At 35.6% G+C, this 21,478-nt stretch overlaps 3 protein-coding genes across 6 annotated transcripts; 2 read left to right on the forward strand and 1 right to left on the reverse strand.

The window, feature by feature from the left end:
- Window positions 1-5: 5 nt before the first annotated feature.
- LOC136414645 (probable ATP-dependent RNA helicase DHX35) lies at window positions 6-2,611 on the reverse strand. Its single transcript, XM_066398798.1, has 2 exons — window positions 2,410-2,611; window positions 6-2,163 (listed from the first exon to the last, which is right to left on the reverse strand). The coding sequence occupies exon 2, from the start codon at window positions 2,156-2,158 to the stop codon at window positions 110-112; it is 2,049 nt and encodes a 682-aa protein (XP_066254895.1). The 5' UTR covers window positions 2,159-2,163; window positions 2,410-2,611; the 3' UTR covers window positions 6-109.
- A 1,337-nt stretch (window positions 2,612-3,948) lies between these two features.
- Window positions 3,949-11,327, forward strand: LOC136414883 (SRSF protein kinase 3-like). Of its 3 annotated transcripts, XM_066399149.1 has the most exons (8): window positions 3,949-4,427; window positions 5,055-5,312; window positions 9,007-9,225; window positions 9,380-9,662; window positions 9,721-9,883; window positions 10,416-10,642; window positions 10,700-10,967; window positions 11,022-11,327. In XM_066399149.1, exons 3-8 carry the CDS (start codon window positions 9,119-9,121, stop codon window positions 11,228-11,230), a joined length of 1,257 nt encoding a protein of 418 aa, XP_066255246.1. In that variant the 5' UTR covers window positions 3,949-4,427; window positions 5,055-5,312; window positions 9,007-9,118; the 3' UTR covers window positions 11,231-11,327. The 3 variants fall into 3 exon arrangements, with proteins under 3 accessions (XP_066255246.1, XP_066255247.1, XP_066255245.1); XM_066399150.1 differs by lacking the exon at window positions 3,949-4,427 and having other exon boundaries at window positions 4,972-5,312; XM_066399148.1 differs by lacking the exons at window positions 3,949-4,427; window positions 5,055-5,312 and adding an exon at window positions 6,959-8,068.
- Window positions 11,328-11,727: 400 nt separating this feature from the next.
- On the forward strand, window positions 11,728-21,315 carry alphaSnap (Alpha-soluble NSF attachment protein). 2 transcript variants are annotated; one of them, XM_066399175.1, is made up of 3 exons: window positions 11,728-11,915; window positions 11,997-12,190; window positions 17,833-21,315. In XM_066399175.1, the coding sequence occupies exons 1-3, from the start codon at window positions 11,827-11,829 to the stop codon at window positions 18,420-18,422; spliced, it is 873 nt and encodes a 290-aa protein (XP_066255272.1). In that variant the 5' UTR covers window positions 11,728-11,826; the 3' UTR covers window positions 18,423-21,315. The 2 variants fall into 2 exon arrangements, with proteins under 2 accessions (XP_066255272.1, XP_066255270.1); XM_066399173.1 differs by lacking the exon at window positions 17,833-21,315 and adding an exon at window positions 16,386-17,559.
- Window positions 21,316-21,478: the final 163 nt, after the last annotated feature.

Raw genomic sequence — 21,478 nt, forward strand, 5'->3', positions numbered from 1 at the left:
TATCTCCAAAAATAAGTAAGAAAACTAATTCACGACATTTAATTAGATATATTTAATTATTTATAGTGTCAACTCAATTGACATAAATTTTTAATTATTAAATTCTCACTTAATCTATTTCTATAATTTTGTGGTAAAAATGTGGTGCCAATTCTAAAAGCCAATCACTTTGAATCACAGTTATATCCCTCATATACAATTTAATTCTATAGGCTACTTCACAAAACACCACCCACTGTGGTTGGGGAACCGTGTACAAAACACTGTCTGGGCTTATGTACAAGTCTATATCTCCCCGAACTGTCTTATAAACACCACTCCTATGCAGGTACGCTGCATTTGGAAAAAGACCTTTTAGCAAACACTTGCGAATTATTTCCGTATTTTTAATTCCTGACACCATGGAAATATTATAATTGACGAGAATCTTTCCTAATGTACTTTTGATTTCCAAAACGCGTTTCATGCTCATGTAATTTATAAAGTTCTTATGACAAAATCCTTGCGACATTTCACTAAGTATAAATCCATTATAAATGTTTAAGTAGGTTATTAGGTCCCCTTCTTCTACCTCAAACAGCCGTTTTTGAATTCGGGATTTCACAATCCCGTTGCCTGTAGTGGGTTTTGCAAACACAACTTCTACTTGGAGCATAGAAATAATAATTGACACTTCCTCAGTGCACCCAAAATCCGCAGAACTTAGTAATATCTTTGAATATAGTGGATCTAGTGCAAATTCGGCCATATGAAATCCCAACGGCCTCGTTAGCTCACACTGAATGTCAACGGCGTCAAGAGCAAAGAGGGTTTCCAATGCTCCCTTTAAGTTTTCTATGGGGGGTATACTGGGAAATTTGAATTTTAAAATGTTGTCCACACCCATTGCTTTTAGTTGAAGTACGACATAATTCAAATTACTTCTAACCATCTCTGGAGGAGTAGCAAGAGGCAGTTTCTTTGCCCATTCTTCTGTATACAGTCTGAATACTTTACCAGACCGTATTCTACCTGCACGGCCTGCTCGTTGATCTGCAGATGACTTGCTTATAGGAACCACTATAAGGTTATCAGTGCGAGTTTCTGTATTATACCATTTTATCTTTACAAAGCCACAGTCGATTATATAAACTATTCCTGGAATTGTTACTGATGTTTCTGCAATATTTGTGGCAACTACAATTTTCCTATGTCCATCTGGTGCTTTTCTGAATACATTTAATTGTTGGTTAAATGGCAGACTCCCATACATAGGTGATACCATGATTTTAGTTTTAGATTTGGAATTGTTGATTTCTGTAACATGCTCTGATAATAGCTGTACTGCACGATCAACCTCTTCCTGTCCAGTTAAAAAAATTAAGATATCTCCAGGCTCTTCTGTTGATACAATCTTCATGGCAACTTCCACTGAGCCTTTAATATAACAAGGAACTGGTTCTGCAATATAATAAATATCAACTGAAAACTGCCTCCCTTCTACTGACATAATTACTGCAGTGTCCATCTTTGGGTCCTCAGAGATGTTGATATTAAAAAACTTTTTCATGGAACTGGCATCTAGTGTTGCAGAAGCTACAATCAGTCTTAATTCTGGTCTTTTAGGCAAAACCTTCTTTAGTAACCCCATTAACACATCTGTATATAAAGTTCTTTCATGCACTTCATCTATCATAATTACTGAATAACTTTTTAATAGAGGATCAGACATCATTTCTCTCAGTAACAGCCCTTCAGTCATATACTTAATTTTTGGCTTACTAGTACATGAATCAAATCGCACTGCATAGCCAACAGTAGCACCTTGCACAAGGGTTCCAGTCTCATCAGCTACTCGTTGGGCCAAAGATATAGCTGCAGTTCTTCTTGGTTCACAAACACCGATTTGAGCAGGCCACTCAGCTTCAATTAAATACTGAGGGATTTGAGTGCTTTTACCACTGCCAGTCTCTCCTACTAGAACTAGCGTTTGATATTTCTCAAGCAAGTATAAAATGTGGTTTCTGTTTTTAAATATTGGCAATCTTTGCCGTTGAGTTTGGATTGATTGGGATACAAACTTATTGTATACAAACCTTGTTTGATCAATGGCTGAGTCTCTATCAAGCAATGAAGATGTTTCTGATGGTCTTAAAAATTTTGGTTTGAATTCTGCCATTTTACCTGAAAATGCAAATTTAAATTCGATGTAGATTCTAATTTTGTAAGATCTAATGACTTGAAAACAACACATTAAATCAGAGTGTTAAATGAAGAGAACATGTCAGCAGGACAAGACAATTATGTTCTTTTTAATTTCTTTTTCGCAAATTTGATAAACGTTTAGATATCATTTTTTCTGCAGGATGGCAGTATAGTAGTAATTTATGTATAATTCGAATATGTCAAAATCTGATGAGAAGAACTTACCTCAATATTAGGTATTTTAGGGTTTGGGCAGTGTTGTAATGAATTAAAAGTAAGTGGAATCACTGTCCTGGTTGCCAGAACAGTAAAAATATTGGAAATTACAATATCATCACTACTTTTGCCTACATAGTAGACACCACTGGCTATATCACAAAATTCAATATTTGATAATACAAAATTTCATATTACAGTTAAAAATCAGCAAAACATTTACTTCCTTCACTGAACTTAAGGAAAAACGTAAATATTAACAGAAAACAACAATAAAAAAGATAAATTTAAGAAAACTCAAATTTGTATTTTCAATTTCAAATTTAATAACACCTAACCTTACTTAACAGATCAGACATCTCCAAATTGAACTAACTTCTGTTTCTGTTTATTGAATTGCAGAGAAAGAGATAACAATAAGCTATGATAGCACTAACTAGTAGAGGTCAGAACATACACTCTTGGGGGTGAGTGTGTTCTTATGTCCAGTTACCTTAGCAGAAGTTCCTGTGAAACTGTAGTCCGATAAAATGCAAGGAAATAGCATATTTCAAAGTAACTTTCTTTAGTGTACATTTCGATGTACATTTAAATATGCTTACAACCTGCACGTTTAGATTAGTTTAGGGCAGAGCTCTTTTTATTAACTTTAGAAAAATAACAGTCTAAGAGACCAGAACCCGCCATGGTTCGTCTGGTTCGATACAGAATGGTGCGACTTTTTAATTATGGGAGGTGATTTTACTTTTCACAAGGTGGGTATTCACTCGCACTCCCAATAATTCATGCCTTCTCAGAGCCCCAATGCTGCGTACCTAATTAAAGACTTTTAATGCCATGAATGCAGCGTGATCGCCATGGCATATAGGGGCAACCAATTATTTAAACACATCAATTTCCTTCCAGCTTGAGATTCGAAGAAGAATATTGAAAGGAAAATGCATCATTTATGGCCCATTTATTGGCGTGCTGATGTGTCTTCCAACTCTTTTCAAGAAATTCTCTTTCGAAGCGCGCCTGAGATGCCTGTATTGCTCCGTGCCATACAGTTTTGATAACTTATTATTTATGATTGTGAAATTCTGTAGAAAGAGAGCTGGAGTTGAATGGTGATGCCGCAATATTCTACAGTCGAGTTCATGGTGGTGAATGCCCATACTCGTAGTCGACCATTTCTAGGTCGGAGGAGAGTATTGGTGTTACTGACTGTGCTGCAATAGGTTTTTCCTCGACGAACTTCATGTTTGCCCTCCAAGTCCTTTATCGCCCTTACTGATCACCTAATTTCAGTCGAAATTAGCACACGCAATAAAATTAACTGCCTTAAACCAGACCACACCTCATTATAGCAAGTCGAGGCGCTGTTTTGCATCATAGAGGGCTCCTTCATGATATCATTTTCGTTGCCAGAAGCTTAAGAACTGGAACGAATTGCGTAAATACTTTGTTGATGAGGGACGTTTAATAAAAATGATAACATTGATATGAAACACCTGCAAATGTAGTGTATCAACAGTTGTGCTAACATCCACCCAATCTTTGATTATCGACCGACGCCGACGCCTCGAGGATAACCTGCGCCCTCGCCCCACATTCTTCGTACAGGTTTCCAACACAAGCAGAAAGGACTGACGTCGCGGAACGTTACGCGAAAAATCCTTTGAGTTTCATTATGTCGGATGTACCTTATTTTGAAGTTCGTTCCGTAGAGAAAAATGTTTTAGAATCTCCTAGTGCAACGACGCCCTGCGATTTTTTATTGAAAGAGATCCCACCATTCTGGCTCCAAAGACTCTGGCAAGCCCACAGAAAGCTTCTTTTGCGAGCGTTGGAAGATTTTCGCCACTGGATAAAAGTGGACCCTCTACAAATTTCAGGCTTCTCGACATTCATTCATCTTTTGATACACTTTACTCTTTATCTCCTAAAGCTTCTTTTTCAAAAAAACAGTCAAATTCATTTGATAGTTACTGCAGAAAGTCTAGTTCCCAAGAAAGCATATTTTTTAGAGGATCTTCACCTAGCAGGTATGTGGGAGTACGAGTTGTGATCGGGATTGAATTTGATATAAAAGTTGCTGATCATTTTATGTGTGCATGCTAACGTAGTCGCTAAATCTGAAAATAGATTTGTGACGATTTTTCCTCCTACATCATTTAATTCAATTCATTATTTCCACGCTGGAAACAAATTTAACGAGACAATTAAATATCAAATGTTAAAAGCTCTTTTGTGATTTCGAAAACCGTTGTAAATGAGTAAAATTGAGTTCAGTGGCTGAAAATTCATTTGAATTTAATTAAAGAGCTTTTTAGCGGAAATTAGGTATCACTGATTAGTTATTCTCCTCATATCCTCAAAGCAAAATCGATCATATTTTTATGAAAAATGACGCTCCTTGCCTACACGTGTTAGCGAGCCCTGGATCGTGAATTAGATTATAAATGAATTATATTCCTTACATTCTTTTGGTGTTTGTTATCAGCAAATTAATGCTGGATCTTATAAGGAAAACTGATGAAATGTGTTTAGTCTTAGGTAATCTCCCAATGGGAGATTTTCTAACGTAGAGAGGAAGCCATGGCGCTTCTGCTCCCTACCTGAAAACCAGTTGATTTGCTCTTTTCTGAACCTTTGACTGTTTTAAAACACAGAGAGTTGGACTCCATCTACACATGCCAATACAGCAGTAGAAGAAAAAGTGATAACGACGATAACTGGTCATATGAAAGACTCACCACTCCGTCAGTGGACAAAAAGCTGCCGCTCCCGCTCACTGCCATTTGCGCTCCAGCCGACTCTCCATCCAGTAAACGGAATTCGTTGAACGTTGACCTCGATATTCACTCACTTTCATTATCGCCTCCTACTTCCAGATATGAGGGTGTATACTTAGAAGATTTTTCATCTATGTAAGTACCTATGGCTAATCAGGAACATATTTTTCTATTCTAATTTTGGTCTGAACGCACTTTGCACCAAGTCATTGTTTGTATATGTATTTAAAAATACAGTACGCTCCGGAAAAGTTGTGCCAAACTTAAGGGGGTCATGGAGGACAGTGTGGCGAACAATTTTTGCGCAGAAACACCTGTCAAAAATTAGCCGTTTTGGCTCCAGAGCCATTTTTGTTCAAAAGACTTGGATATTCAACTTAAGTGAATAAAATGAACACTTTTTTGTGTCCTGATACAATATAGAACGATAATCTGCACGCCGCATTGATCAGAGTTCATCAAAATCAATTTACCACGAATCTATTACACAGATCTAGATGGCCAGCGCCAATCCCCGATTTAAACCCATTGGATTTTTTCCTCTGGAGTGACTTCAAGTTGTTGGCGTATGAAACTCCTATAGTTTGTGTAATGGCAGCTTTTCTTTTCATGAACAAAAATGGCTATGGAGACAAAATGGCTTATTTTCGACTAGAGGTTTTTATGCAAAAATTGTTCATCCCAATGTCCCCTATAACCTCCTTAAGTTTGGCACAATCTTTTTAGATCACCCTCTACATTATTTAGAGGTCCAGAAACCGAATACTTAAATGGTAAGTAATTACATTCCATACATCCGTTCCATTAAATCTCGCTGGCAGGTTTCTCCGGTCAAAGGCTAACCCTCTATTTAATGGATTAATGGCTTGAGCGATGTAAAAATTGGAAAAATGTTAAAATTGGCGTAAAGCGGCCTTAGAGGCCATTTTGGTCCCTAAGACACGCTCTGATTTTAGAGCTTCCAGTTGGTTTGCGCATTGAGACTCCTGAGCGAACATATTCAGTGGGACTGCCCCATTCTGTACGGTTTACATTCGCGATCTACAATTTTTACTATACAGGGTGTTCAACAATCAGGTGCAAATATTTTGTGAAGCGATTTCTCAGGTTAACGTAAATCCCGTTTAAACACGAACTTGCCAACGCTTAATCATTGATATACAGGGAGTTGAACTTTTAAGGTTTTTTTATAGAATTTACTTCAGAATTGCTTCAATTGTTAACCTATTGAGTTGAAATTGTCCACGCGCCCTACTATTCAGAACATTCACACCCGATTTTAAGGATCGTTTAAAAATCATTGTCGATATTTACAGGGTGGTTTATTTTATTGAGTCAGCCCCCTTTTTCAGCTCAAATTTTTTTGTGATGAGCCACTCACAGTTAAACGTAAAATTCGAACTTTATGTTCCATTTAGAAATTTTTTCTCCTCTTGTATAGTTTCCTCATCTCAACTTGTTTTCGATGTATTTATAAAATGTTTTATTAAATTTATAAAAATAACGTACAAAACATACCCCTACACACATACTGAATCTAGTCAATGGGAAAAGATCGTGCATTGCTTGCTATTTTTACAAGTAACTCGGAAACAGTCGGGCACAGAAAAAATAGAAGAGACAAAAAATATTGTAAATTGAACAAGTAATCGGAGTTTCAAGGACAAAAAAGGTTAAGGTGGAAAAAGGAGTCTGACTCTAGATCGTTAACCTCCCTGTGATTAACCATTACCACACAACATACAGCAACTATATTGTTGTCACTGGTCCCATTTCTTAGCTGAGCTAAACGAAGGTATCTGCTTGTTTCTTTTTTGGATTCCACAGATATCTTGAAATTTCCAAGTAACGCAAAGGAAATTAAAAATTTCTCCAGTTCTCAGTGGGACACCCTGTACATGAGAGCTATTAAGCGAGCAGATCTCTTCTCGCCAGCCTCAGCGTCCTCGCCAAACATAAAGTCTATCGATTAGAGCCCCATGGGATACCGAAGGAACATTTCTGTAATTGCAAATATTGAGGATATCCGGCGCCCCTCAACAGGACTATTCTTAGAAAGGGATCTTTGGGCTAATTTGGCAACTTTTACGTGAGTAAGTGTTCTCGTTTTCGTTCTCCTAACGAGGTACCGATCCTTAGAAATTTGCGTGTTAAATGCCTAGTGAATCAATAATTACATAACACACCAAAATACCGGATTTGCCCATCGCCGCAAGTTTTAATTGCATGAATGCCCTAATTTTCCTAATGAAACACCAAAACATCCTCACGGCGTCAACATCCACTTACGTCCTCTCTGTGTTTACTAGAGTGAGTAAAATCTTTAAATATGTTTAAATAATTTTAGAAACGTCCAAGTTATCAATTTTGAGAATTGTGCCAAGACGAGTTATTTTTAACGCTAGTTTATTTCATGATGTCTCACGTGTCTCTGGGCCACAAGGTAGTTGTGCGAAATTCCAATACATAAGTCATTAAAAAAGAACTTAATTTAGAAATTCGCGCAGATTGTGATATAATAATGAGGCCAAACATTTCGGAAAATTCTCTTAAATATAGGGGACTTTTTACGTAAAAAATGCTAAAAGTGATAGTGTCCGAGCAATGACAAGTGACTTTAATTGTCCAACAAACAGGACGTTACCCACGTACGGAGACCTTTACAATTTCCTCGATGGACGCAATTCGGTGACGTACTATTTTGCTGTGTCTCTTGTATCTTTTGTATTTTACCTTTTATATAAACGGCACAAATCGAAAAAAGTATTAGCGAGTGTGGTCGAAGAGCCTCTCATTGTTGTTGAGGAAATTTTGGAACCTGCCGAGGAGATTGTAGAAGTTCGCTTATTTTGGTTTCCGCGGAAAACACTTTCCTGCCCCGGTAACAAATAGTAAGTATCAGTGTGGTTAGATTATTCCATCGACACAAGACACGCAGGCAGGGCCGGCCTTAGCAAGTCTGACGCCCTGAGCGAAATTTTCAATTACGCCTTCCTACCCCCAAGAAAGACCCCCAACGGAAAATCTTTGCTGATCTGCCGCCCTGGGCCGTCGCCTTTTATCCCTTGATCAATTTCTATTCACTTTAGATAAAAATTCAACATGATTTTTACCTGAACCCCAACTAAGCTATGCTATGCATATAAGTTGCTCCCCTAATTACTTCCTCCCCCAGAAAAATTTTGATTGCACATAAATATCTATACAGGATGAATCTTAAGTAGGAGTTTTCGTTTCAATACAATCTAGACTTCAAAAAGCTAAACGAAACCTTTATATAATATTTTTTCGAAATCTCAAAAACAATCGAAATATGCACGCATAAAAAAAAGTAAAAAAGAACAGGGCTTTTTAAACAATCAATTTTCTAACAGGTGGATAGGTCGCTGTGGACCAAAAAGGTGGCCCGCGAGATCACTGGACCTAAATCCATGTGATTTTTATCTGATCATATGAGAAGTTTGGTAGTTGCGACTGAAATTAACACAGTGGCAGAGTTACATGAACGGATAGAAAACGCCGCAGAAATAATTCGAGGAAAAAGATCTTTTCTAATAACGTGTACAGAGTCGTATATAAAGCGAGCGACAATTTGTGTTACTAAAACCAATGGTGGCAATTTCGAACAACTTTTGTATCCAGTCCCGGAGTGAATAATGATTAAAGGTTTTGATTATTTACTAAAACTTTCATACGTACATATTTCGGTTATTTTGAAATTTCTAAAAAATGTTGCGTAAAGATTTTGCTTAATTTTTTGGGGTCTATATTGTGTTAAAAGGAAAACTCCTACTTAAGATTCAATCTGTATACTTTCATGCATTTTCAGTTCACCTAGCAAGGATGTACATTTATTAAACGTAGAAGATATTAAGAAGTTAAGACATATTGAAAATAGAGAGAGCCAAGAGGATGAAACAGAATATGAAGCCGGTGGTTATATGCCTATTAATATTGGAGATGTTTTAAGGAATCAGTATAAAGTTTGTAGAAAGTTGGGATGGGGCCATTTTTCTACAGTTTGGCTATGTAGAAATTTGTATGAAACGTAAGTGAAAAGTTGCTTATTAAAATCGATGTTGTTTGCATATGGTGTCCGAGGTAAGATGCCCCGCCTCCTTATCTCGACACCTTGCAGATTTTTTTCTATTAGAACATTGCGACCAACATTTGCAGAAAGGTCCATAAATGGTCTGTTTCAGCGGTCCTCAATATGTAGCGTTAAAAATATGTAAATCTGCCCCGATGTTTACTGCAGTAGCCAATGACGAGATCAGACTTCTTCAAGAGACTAGAACCATGAACCCTAGCCACGTGGGCTATAAGAACATAGTTCAAATGGTGGACACATTTAAACTCATTAGCGAAAATGGAGTACATAATGCTATTTCTCTAGAAATAATGGGACCAAGCCTATTACACCTTCTTATACAAAGCGACTTCAGGGGTATTCATGTCGCTGCTGTTCGAAAAATCATTTTTCAGGTGAATGCATCATTCGTTTATACTCTCTTCGAAACGTCAGATAATGGAGGAATTTTAGGTTTTACAAGGCTTAATGTATCTTCATGATGAATGCCACATAATTCATACCGATATCAAGCCAGAAAACATCTTGATAAAAGTGGACGAGTCCTACATCAGAAGGTTAATTGGGCAAATGGAGAGATTTTCTGAAATGGGGGTCGATTTGCCCCGCTCTTATGGTAGGTAATGAAGAGTAAATATGGGGCATACAGGGTGAAATAGCTAAATGGAACAAATTCAATATCTGTACATTTCGACGTATGTGAAAAAATATCGAAACACGTCAATACTACATAATAAAGAATAACAGAAAAATATGTATTGCTGGAATGGCCAGCATGATCATCTGATTTTACTCCATTAGACTTCTTACTATTACTGTTCAAATATTTCCACAAGCCCTATTCTTTGCAATAAAGTTTAAAACCAAAGCAATTTTGAATAGCGAACAAAAAGACCTTTCAAAGGAAGTATCACAAAGCCATACTTCCACTTTAAATATGTAGGGGTTGCAACTGTCACGCAAAGGGGGTTGATTTTAAGAATGAAATTTTTACGTTGCAGGATGTAATTTCAGAATCAGAATTAACGTGTTTCGATATTTTTTTCACATATGTCGCAATATGCAAATATTCAATTTATTCCAGTTGGCTGTTCCCTGTATAGGAGAATCGATAGTGAACCCTTAAAAATTTCACTTTTATCTTTCAGTAAGCTCGGAATTTTGGAAAAAAATGGACAGCAGGATAGACGAACCAGCAGAAGAATTATTCACTCGAATAGGCGAACAAAGGGCATTATCATACCCAGGAATCACATATTTCAATCAAGTGGCAAACCCTAAAGAGGAAAATGACGAAACAAGTTTTAACTCCCCTATGTGGGTGAGCCCCAACATCGAGATTAAAATTGCGGATTTGGGGAACGCTTGTTGGGTGGTAAGTGCAGTTTGATTCCCTCTAGATTCTTTAGTAACACATATAGTTATTTTTTAGGATCACCACTTCTCACCAGAAATTCAAACGAGGCAATACAGGGCACTTGAAGTCATACTGGGGGCTGGTTACAGTTATCCTGCTGATATCTGGTCGATAGGGTGCTTGGCGTTCGAGTTGGCTACCGGAGAAATGTTGTTTAGCCCGAAAGGATCCACCGAATTTTCAGCAAATATCGATCACCTCTGCCTAATATGGGAAACTCTTGGGGGAATCCCTCGATACATTACTGAGACTGGAACTGAGTCTAAAAAGTATTTCCTTAACGGTAAATGAGACGTTACTTTTCTTATTACTAAATTAATTCTTCTCGTCATTTAAGGTCTCTTTCGGGACGTACCGGTGGACAATCTAAGGATATGGAAAATAGAGGACGTTTTAGTGGAAAAATACAAATGGAAGAGACTGGATGCCATTCCATTTTCAAGTTTTTTATTTAGTCTTGTTGAACCAGATCCGGCTCTTCGAGCTACCTCGGCCCAGGCCCTTAACAATGAATGGTTACTGGCTACGGATAACTTAAGTAAATGATGTTAAATGAACTGTTACTCTTTAAGGTACTTTGTCTATTAATCGATGGATATATTTGATGATAGCGACTTTTTTAAATATAAAAGTTAATGTATGATTTAAGTTGAGTTGTTTGATTATTGGGGGGTCGTTGTAAATAAAAAACTGATTGTATTGGAGTGCTCTATTGAGGAGAAAAATCCCATTTTAGCAACAATAGAAGCGCAACACCAATGCGAACTCATCATTCGATCGGGTATAATTTTTTGCCTCTAGGAAAACTTCGTAATCATGATAGTTAATTGATAGAATTGATAAAATGATAGATAAGTTAACTAAAATGTGTATCGACCTATTAGACCTCCCCTCCTCGACTTCACAGCCTTTAAGTGAATTCTTAGTTTTGGCACGTTATAAAAAGCACACTCACACTCTGGGCGTAATTTCGTAACGCACGACAAATCGTTCATCACTTGATACAGAGCGCCAACTACCGAACTTTCATTGAACTAATACGTCAATAGTCAATAAAGCTTTTGTTGGAGGTTGAGACGTCCAACGTCCATTTTCCAAGATATATTGTTATTAGCAATAATTCCGATTTAAATTCATCGACGATGTCAACAAATGAGCAAAAGGCTCAGCAATTAGTTGCTGAAGCCGAGAAGAAACTAGGCCCCAGAGGATTTTTCGGATCGCTTTTTGGGTAAGTAGGTTATATACACACATCATTAAAGTACTCTTTGTGGAGGATGTTTGATTAATTTTTGGGGCTATTCAATTTTAGGGGAAGTCGGGTGGAAGATGCCATCGAGTGCTACCAACGGGCGGCAAATTTATTCAAAATGGCCAAAAACTGGCTTAGTGCAGGAAGTGCTTTCAACGAAGCTGCAAACCTTCACTTGCGGGCTGGGTCCCGACATGAAGCTGCTACAAATTATGTGGATGCTGCAAACTGCTACAAGAAATCTAACATAAATGGTAAGTGAACAGAATCTTTCTCTCGTTGAAATTAAGGGAACTAATAATTTGAAAATTTTTCTTTTATTGAGGTAAACATACTAGCTTGGCATAAACTGAGGATGAATTCATAAATGTGGAACGGTTTAGTGTGAGCGGTTTAATCTCTAATAATTCTGAATTGATAAAATGTGGAGGGTTCATCAATTTGACTAAATAATTCTTAGTAATATGCGTATTACTGAAAAACCTTATTAACATGCTATTCGTCTGGGTTCTTAGTTTTGCTGTTTGGATTTGAGTCATTGAAGTACTAACCTAAAATGTATATTTGCTGGTGTAATGTTTCTTTACCTTTCACTAAGTAATGTATGGTAGGTAAGTACCCAATTAATTATTTCACTCACGTAGCAATATTATTCCATTCAGTAATGCTTTTATTTTGTAGTTAATAGGGCATGTCTCAACCTGTAAAATTTTTCGTTAAGTAGGTATAGCACTGCGAGTGATAATTTTGAAACACATTCAGCAAGTTTACCTCTGCTTACTTTATAAATGGAATTCATCATGTATTCTAATTTTGTTATTTATAATTCATATATCTATCTATACTATATGACATATGGCGCGTCCAAAAAGTATAAGATCACTCTTAATTTTTTTTTCTTAAGATCAGTAAAATGAATTTTTAAGAAATATAATTTGTTTTAACAGACTTGAAAACAACAAATACACACAAATAATTAATATATTTTGCGTCATTTTATAATTTAACATTTTTATAACGACATAATGAAAAATTTCTGTCCAAAAATATAAAACCACCTAATATTTTAGTCCGTCCAATATGCGAATAAAATACTTTCATAATCGTATGGTTTTCCCTTTCCTATGTATAACGTTAAATACTCGGCCTTCAATGCTAGTAAACTGGCGCCGTCCGTGATCGTAGACCTTGCGAGCTAAATGTCTCCATAAATTTTCCATTGGGTTTCAATCTGGACTTTTCGCTGATCACTCCAGAATTTTGATGTTATGGTCAGAAAATCATTGTTTTGTTATGCAAGATAAAATAATAAAGTGAGGAAATCTTCAAGAAATATTTCTAATAAGTACGATGAGTGTTGGATTCTACGCAAAATTGCAGAAAATCTAAAATTGTTTGCTCTGAAATTGACAAAATTGATAGAAATCAAATTAAAGAAGAAAGCTAATCCCCAAACAATTAGAAATTTATTGCATAAAAACAACTTTCATGATAGAGCGGTACGAAAGAGCAATACATAAGTAAGACAAACAAAATTAAACTTTTTCAATTTGCTCAAGAATATAGAGACAAAGATGTTTCATTTTGTAAGGTGATATTCGCGAACGAAAGCAAATTCAATATTTTTTGTTCTGATGAAGTAACTAGAGCATGGAGAAAAGCCAATTTAGCACTAAAATCTAAAAATTTGTGAGTAACTGTAAAGCGCGGTGGGGGCTCCTTATTGATATGGGGTTGTGTCCCCTCTAAAGGTCTTGGCCACCAAGATAAAGATTCGAAACATGAGGCGACTAAAATTAAAACGTTGTGGTTTGTAACTTTTTTATCGTGTGAAAAATCCTCGAAAGAGATTCGATTGGCCTGATGTTTTATCGGCCAGGTAGTGTTGGATTCGCCGAGACGCCTATCCATTAAAAACCTCGTAATCCCTTTCTTCGATCTGGAACTGTTCCTTAGAGATGTACTGTCAGTATCGAAGAAAATGGAATTTTTTCTTCCTTGTTCTGCTTGCTGTTCCAAGATCCATACAGCGCGGATCTGAACCCAAGTGAGACGGTTTGGCATAAAAAAAACAGCAACTAAGAAACAATCCTCAGCGAACTTTACCGCAATTGCGCGCTAAATTACAAGAAATGCAGGATATCTTTACCTCTGATTTATGTAAAAATATTGTGGACTCGACACCTAATAAAAAAGTTCAGGCAGTTATAAAAGCTAAAATAGACGTTACACCCCTATTAATTAATATTTATAATTTAAAATTTATTACTTGCTCCAATGTTTTGTTAGAGTTTTTCAACGGAGGTATTTATTTAGATATGTTACTCAAAGAAATATTAAAAATAATGTTCCCAAGCAAAAATGATTCAGAACTGTTTTTAAAAAGAGCAATAATGACGTATTTCCACTTTAACAAAATAAATTTACTAAAAATCTCAATCCAGGAAATTTATTTCAAAACATAACTGTTTGTTCCAACATATAGTTGTTAGGTTGTATCGATAAAAACACGACTCGCCATTTTACCAGAGCGGTTGCGCGACTTAGCTCCACCAAATGAGAGGAGAGACTGATCTCTTATCAATAACCATTATGCATAACTGTTTGCGTTGGATGGCGCGGTTGCCACGTTGACTTGGTTCTAATTAGACAAAAGTCTTAACAATTATACCTGTAGTTACGTAGGTGATTAAGTGTGAAAACTGAAAAGCCTTTGTCTCTTTGCATTTTTATGTTTTATTTTTAAATAGGGCCTCAGCGTGGAATTAATTGGTTTTAATAAACGTCAATTAGCGATTCATCATTATCAAAAACAAAAATCTTCTAAACAAATAGCTTTAATAGTTGACAGAAGTTTTGCTACAGTTCAGGTAAACGGTTTAAAAATCACAACAGTGTCCAATAAAATAAGGAAAAGTCCTAGAAGTTTTAATTCGTATGATGAACGCGAGATTTTACGAAAAATAAAAGAAAATCCGAGGATTTCAGCCCCGAAAGTTATTGATGAAGTTGAAAAATATTTAAAAAAGAAAGTGAGTCCTCGAACGGTGAGAAATTTATTGAAGAAACCAAATTTGTATGGGAGAATAGCTCGTAGGAAGCCATTTATTAGCAAAGCAAATAAACTCGAACGTATAAATTTTGCAAAAAAATATAGAGAAGAGAATTTTAATTACTAGAGGAATGTTAATTTCACACATGAATCTAAATTTAACATATTCGCTTCCGATGGCCAACATTAGATGTAGAGGAAAGGAAATACATCACTTAAGGGAAAAAATTTACACACTAGCGTTGAAAACGATGATAGTTCGTTCGGTTTGTGTTTGGGACTGTATGTTTGTAGCAGATCCAGGACAATTACATTTCATCGAAAGTATTAGGAATCGAAACGTTTATTTGAATATTTTAAGACAAAATTTGAAACAAAGTACCGTTCAGTTGGATCTTGAAAACAATTTTAATTTTTTGAACAAAATTAATACGGAATGTTCAGGTGTATGAGTTTTACCTTGCCTGACAATATACCTACTATGTAGATTGAAAAATTATGAGACTGTTTCATTTAATATTTTAATAATGGTTCTTTCTTAATATTGGGTACATCAATTTTTATAGTAGATACCTAGTGCATTAGTTTGTTAATATTTCAAGTTCTAAATAAATTCATATTAAACGATATAAATTTAGCCAACATATCTTTGTATTCTTGATAATATGGTGAAGCAACATCCCTATTCCAAAAAAATCTTTCATATGTATGGTGGGTTGCCTAGAACTATATGCTATTCATTCCAACATTGACTAGGATCACACCATAAATATTTACCCTGAAATGTTAATACATTTAGGGCATAGTAAAAAACAAAATCCCAAATACGTTTCAAAGAAAAATAACCTCACAAAAAACATTCCAAACAAAAAGAGGTATCTTTATTACTCTCATTATCCGCATCTACCAATCATCTTTATTTTTACTGCTTGCTAATCCAGGATAATTTTTTGTGTTAGCTAGTTATACAGGGTTAGCCAAAAGTTATGCAATAGTCAAGTGCATTTATTTTATCTCTTTGTGCCTAAATTCTTTTGCAAGTGTGGCAACGGTTGTAAAAGTAACAAATGGTTACACATACGTTTGTTACAAATTCGCGTGTGTTAGAAAAAACGAATGAATTATGGACGAAGTTAGATTTCCGCTGCGATGGCCCAGGTTTGAATCCTATTTGGGTAAACATTTTTCATATTTTTTTTTTAAGACAGAAAGAAGTTTGTGAGCTATTAAGAGAAAATGCTTACGTTTTGAATTTCTTCTTTATAAAATTATTAATAGACCAATGAAATGATTCAACTAAAAAGCTATTTGACTGTTATATAACTTTGAGCAAACTCTGAGAAACCTAGTTTTGGTATTCCATACTCTCTTATTCACTCATTACTCGTTTATTACAGATGCAGTGACAAGTTACATAAAAGCCATTGATCTGTACACGGATATGGGGCGTTTTAGCATTGCAGCTAAGCATCACCAATCAATAGCTGAGATGTACGAAAGTGAGGCAGTAGACATAGAGAAGGCTGTGCAACATTATGAGCAAGCCGCAGATTTCTTTATGGGAGAAGAAAGCAACAATGCCGCAAATAAATGCTTATTAAAAGTTGCCCAATACGCTGCCCAACATGAAAATTACTTGAAAGCAATACAGATTTATCAAGAAGTAGCCACAAGTTCCCTGGAAAGTTCATTATTGAAATACAGTGCGAAAGATTATTTCTTTAAAGCAGCGTTGTGTCAGCTTTGTATAGATCATCTGAACGCCCAACATGCCTTGGATCGTTATGTGGGACAATATCCTGCATTTCAAGACTCTAGAGAATACAAATTGCTGGCAAATTTAATCGAAAATGTGGAAGAACAGAATGTTGATGGTTTTACTGATGCAGTTAAAGGTTATGACAGTATATCACGTTTGGATGAGTGGCAGACCACTCTGTTGTTGCGAGTTAAGAGACAGCTTGGTGAAAAGCCTGACCTTTGCTGAAAATTTTCGTGCTATGTTTCTTTTGTTGAGTTATGTTCAATATTTTATTTATTGTTAACTTAGTTGTACAGAATAATAGATAAGAACAGTCCTTAGGAAGTGGAAGTAATTTTTGAATATTTTCGAGTAGGTACCTAATAATTTGGATGGGTCCGTGGCGAGCGTGTCATGTTTTTTAATGGGAAATATAATAGGTGCTCGTTGATTAAATGTTTAGTGAAAGAAATGATATTAATCATCTAAGGTCGTAAATAAACAGCTTAATCTGAAGTTTTACATAAATGTTATTAATATTAGACCTAAAGGCATTTTTTTAGTTCACCATTTGTTTAAAATGGATCGAGTAAGTCATCAAATATTTGCAGTGGGTGTGACTAACATTGGATGAGTCAATATCCCAGTTTTTTCATCAAGAAGCTATTGGCGTCCTTTATTCACGTCTAAAAAAATATTATTCGACTTATAGAATCGCTGAGGCATACAACGTAACCAGATAGTGCTAGACTTGCAATTTGAGTTCCCTTGATCATTCCATAATACAATTAGCAATTGCTTAGAATATACTGTGTAGCGGTTTAAATGTAATATATGCATTATGTATATTTATAAAAATATCCTTAGTTTATTTCAAACAAGTTACAATAAAATTGTTTTACAATATTAAAATGAATAGTGCGGAAAGATTTCTGCAAAAGGTTCGTTAGAACTATACTTCGACCTTCATATCCATATTATACGTTGTGTTGCCAAGGTGATTTCGGCATAGTTCCAACCACCATTTCCAAGGAGACCATTCGGAAACTTGAATATTCTGAACATTAATTATGTACACAGATACACCTATTTTTCTGTTCCAGAGGCTGTCAATTGCTTGCTACGAGCAATAGAAATCTACACCGATATGGGTAAATTTACAATGGCTGCAAAGCACCACCAAACAATAGCCGAACTTTACGAAAATGACTCAACTGATCTAGAAAAGGCGGTTCAACATTACGAACAAGCTGCAGATTATTTTAGAGGCGAAGAAAACAATTCTTCTGCAAACAAATGTCTACTAAAAGTTGCACAGTACTCTGCCCAACTTGAAAATTATGATAAAGCAATACAGATCTACCAGGATGTGGCTTCATCTTCGTTGGAGAATTCTTTGCTAAAATATAGTGCTAAAGAATACATGTTCCGGGCCGCATTATGCCATTTGTGTGTAGATGTTTTAAACGCTCAACATGCCTTAGAGCGCTATTTGCAACAATATCCAGCTTTCCAAGATGCGCGGGAGTACAAATTCGTAAAAACGTTGATTGAGCACATTGAAGAACAAAATGTAGAGGGTTTTACTGATACGGTAAAGGACTATGATGAAATCTCTCGTTTAGATCAGTGGTTTACAACAATACTTCTGAAAATTAAGAAACAATTAAACGATAGTCCCGATTTGCGTTGAGCAATTTATGCCATTTCTCGTTTAACTATAAAACTTTAATGTGTATAGGTACTATAGTTATTGAAATTATTTCATTTATGCCCATATGGTTTTTACAGTTTTACCCAGTGAGATCACGAAAGTAATTTTGTGTCGTTTAGTGTTTGTGCGATTGTTCAGTAAGATAATTGAGGAATTTTAGTTAAAAATATGCGATTGTGATGTTGCCTTTAAACTTCCGTGCAATCGCTTGGCAGAAAATTCTACTTATGAAACGTTTAGGTTTCACTTCAAATTTCCTCATAATTTTACTGAACAAAAATGGTAGATAAGTATTATCTAATATTAACATTTTTCTAAACATCTAATTAAATTACGTGTTAGTTTAAGGCACCTTCACTTAGTATAATGGAGGTACATAAAGCTTGTTGATAGTAAAATTTTGTTTATTGTGTTCAGTTATTTGAAATTATGTCTTTTTAGGCCTCGGCCATCCCACGAACTCGGCCCATATTAGTTAACTAACACACGCATAATCCAAAAGTAGGAAAAATGTTATATAACACTTATTGTTTACACACAATATTTCATTGTTGACGTCCATTTTTAGTGAAAATTTGTGCTTGATTGTAAGCTTTATAATTTGTTATTTAGCAAATAAACTTAAGATACCACCAATTAACCATTTAACAAGGTGCTCGACATTTATGGCTCTAAGATATTGTTGTACCCATAGGGAGAAACTGGATGTTTCCTAATATCTTGGGCCGTGGAAAAATCATTTCTTCAAATTGCAATAATTCGAATTTGCATTGTTTAGCGACTAGTGCAAATTACTTACATGTACTTCTCAATTTGCTAGTTCGTTGTTCTATGTTACACAGTAAGTGTAAAAAATGTTGCGTTGAGGACGCAGATTTGCAGGCAAAATATCAGTTATGAAATATTTCCCTGTTTAAAGCGGAAATCATGAAAAATTTCTGCAGTTTCCTGTACAGGGTTTATTGACTATAAATGGTTTTTTAACTTGTGTTTTATCCACTTTCCGCACGCATTCGTGTGCATTTCACTCTCGGCAATTTCGTGCGGAATGTAAATTAATTAGAAGTGGACGAATATCTACATTTTTATACTATAAAAAAAACAATAGGTGAATATGTACTTATTTCCGCTTACATGTGCATTGCATTTCTTATTGTTTTTTTTCTACTCATATGCAGCGACGTTTGCGAATGGATAAGTACAAATTGAGTAGTTACAAAATAAAGTCAATTTTAACCCTGTACAGTTCGGAAACATTCTTTCTAATTAAGTTCAATAGAAGTGTAAGTCCAAAAAATCACCACGTTCACACTTTTTAAACACAGTTTTATACGCGAATACAATAAACAACCCAAACTGATCAAAACTTATTTGTTAGGCCGAAAAATATGTAATTTAAATTCTAACATATTTTCATCTTATGCTTTCAATAGTCCAGTTCAGGAGTACCCCAACTAACCCACGCGATCCTTTAGTTACCAAAAACGATTTGTGAATTTACAAGTTATTTAAAGATAGTTACATAGACATATTTTTAAATTATGATATGAACGTTTGTATCGCCTATAAGCACAACCTTTTAACGGTAAATAAGTAATCTTGCCGGGCGAAATACAGAGTGTAAGATATCTTCATGGAGATATTTGAGGAAGTGATAGTACTCTGCAAAATAATAAAAAGGTGCTAATAGACCTAAGGTAAAAAAACGCACCATGTTCGATATACTGGATGGTAAAGTTTCAGGTTTTTTCTCATTATGTGTTTTTCTCACGTACGCCTCGAGTTTTTGAAATTTCGTACACCAATTTTCTTTAAAACCTTTTTCAACAAAATGTGAAAATCGCCGGCACATACAAGGTATTATGGTTTTTTTGCGACATGTACAACTTTATGTTTTTTATCTTTTTTTAGAAACACCCTGTGTGAATCTCGCCACCAAATTTAAATTCTATCTTCAATTCTTCAGATTTTTGGTCTCTTGCAGCATTTTCGTATTTCACTCTTTTCATAGAATTTCCAAAAGTATCTATCGATGCAAATTAAGAGTGGAAAGGAAGAAAAGAAATGAGAACTGTTGAAAATTTTCTTTAAAAAATATGAAACTTTGCCACCCTGTACATCGAAAATGGTGCGTTTCGGACCATGGGTCAATTAGCATTTTTTAGTTATTTTGCAGAGTACTAACGGTCTCTGCAATATTTCCATAATGGTATGTATATGCTGGATAAGTTTTCAAGCGAAAAATTTGAAACGTTACCGGCATTTCTCCAAAATTCCGTTAACCGTCCAGACCAATGACTCAGAAGAAGTGGATGCAGCATTAATTTTACAGGTTTATCGCCCCCATTTATCAAATGAGGCAATAACCCATGGTTGCGAAACAGGAAAAAATGCACCAACAGAATATCTTAAACCTTACATGCGCGTCATCGCATGACACATCTCTGGCGTGACCAATTTTGATGGAATGCCGGCAATCTTTCCATCCAGTCCTAAATCGCCGGTTCAGACTATTTCAGGCCAATGCTGGACCCGTCATAGGGAATTATCACCTTTTGCTAATGCGTAATGTTTGTAGCTTTACATCATTGATCTAGCCAGTTTTGAATTTAACCATGTTATGGAGTGTATGGCCATTAATTGCATTTTTAAAGTTACAGTAGGAGTATTTAAGGCAAGCTATGATACTACAATTATTATTGTTTAATGCATTAGAGCTACAGGATACGATTTAGGAACCATTCAACGATCAGCTTTTTGCTGTATATATCCTTTATGTGACAAAATAAAGGTATACTACTAATAACGGTGTTGTTTTATCTCTTATCGAATTAATCAAAAATTAAACACAAAGAAGTTTGCACTGTCCCCCTTGTAATACCCCTGGACGAATGCGTCCATCTCTTTTTAGAGTTTCGCACATGCACAGGTGCCTCAGATTCTATATCGGTCAACCGCAAGTATCTCAAAACTTGTCGGAGGTAGACGACCGGATTAAATACGAATGCTATAAGATGAAGACGTACATTTTAAAC

Source organism: Euwallacea similis, chromosome 18 (genome assembly GCF_039881205.1).
Source record: "Euwallacea similis isolate ESF13 chromosome 18, ESF131.1, whole genome shotgun sequence".
NCBI classification, from domain to species: Eukaryota; Metazoa; Arthropoda; class Insecta; order Coleoptera; family Curculionidae; genus Euwallacea; species Euwallacea similis.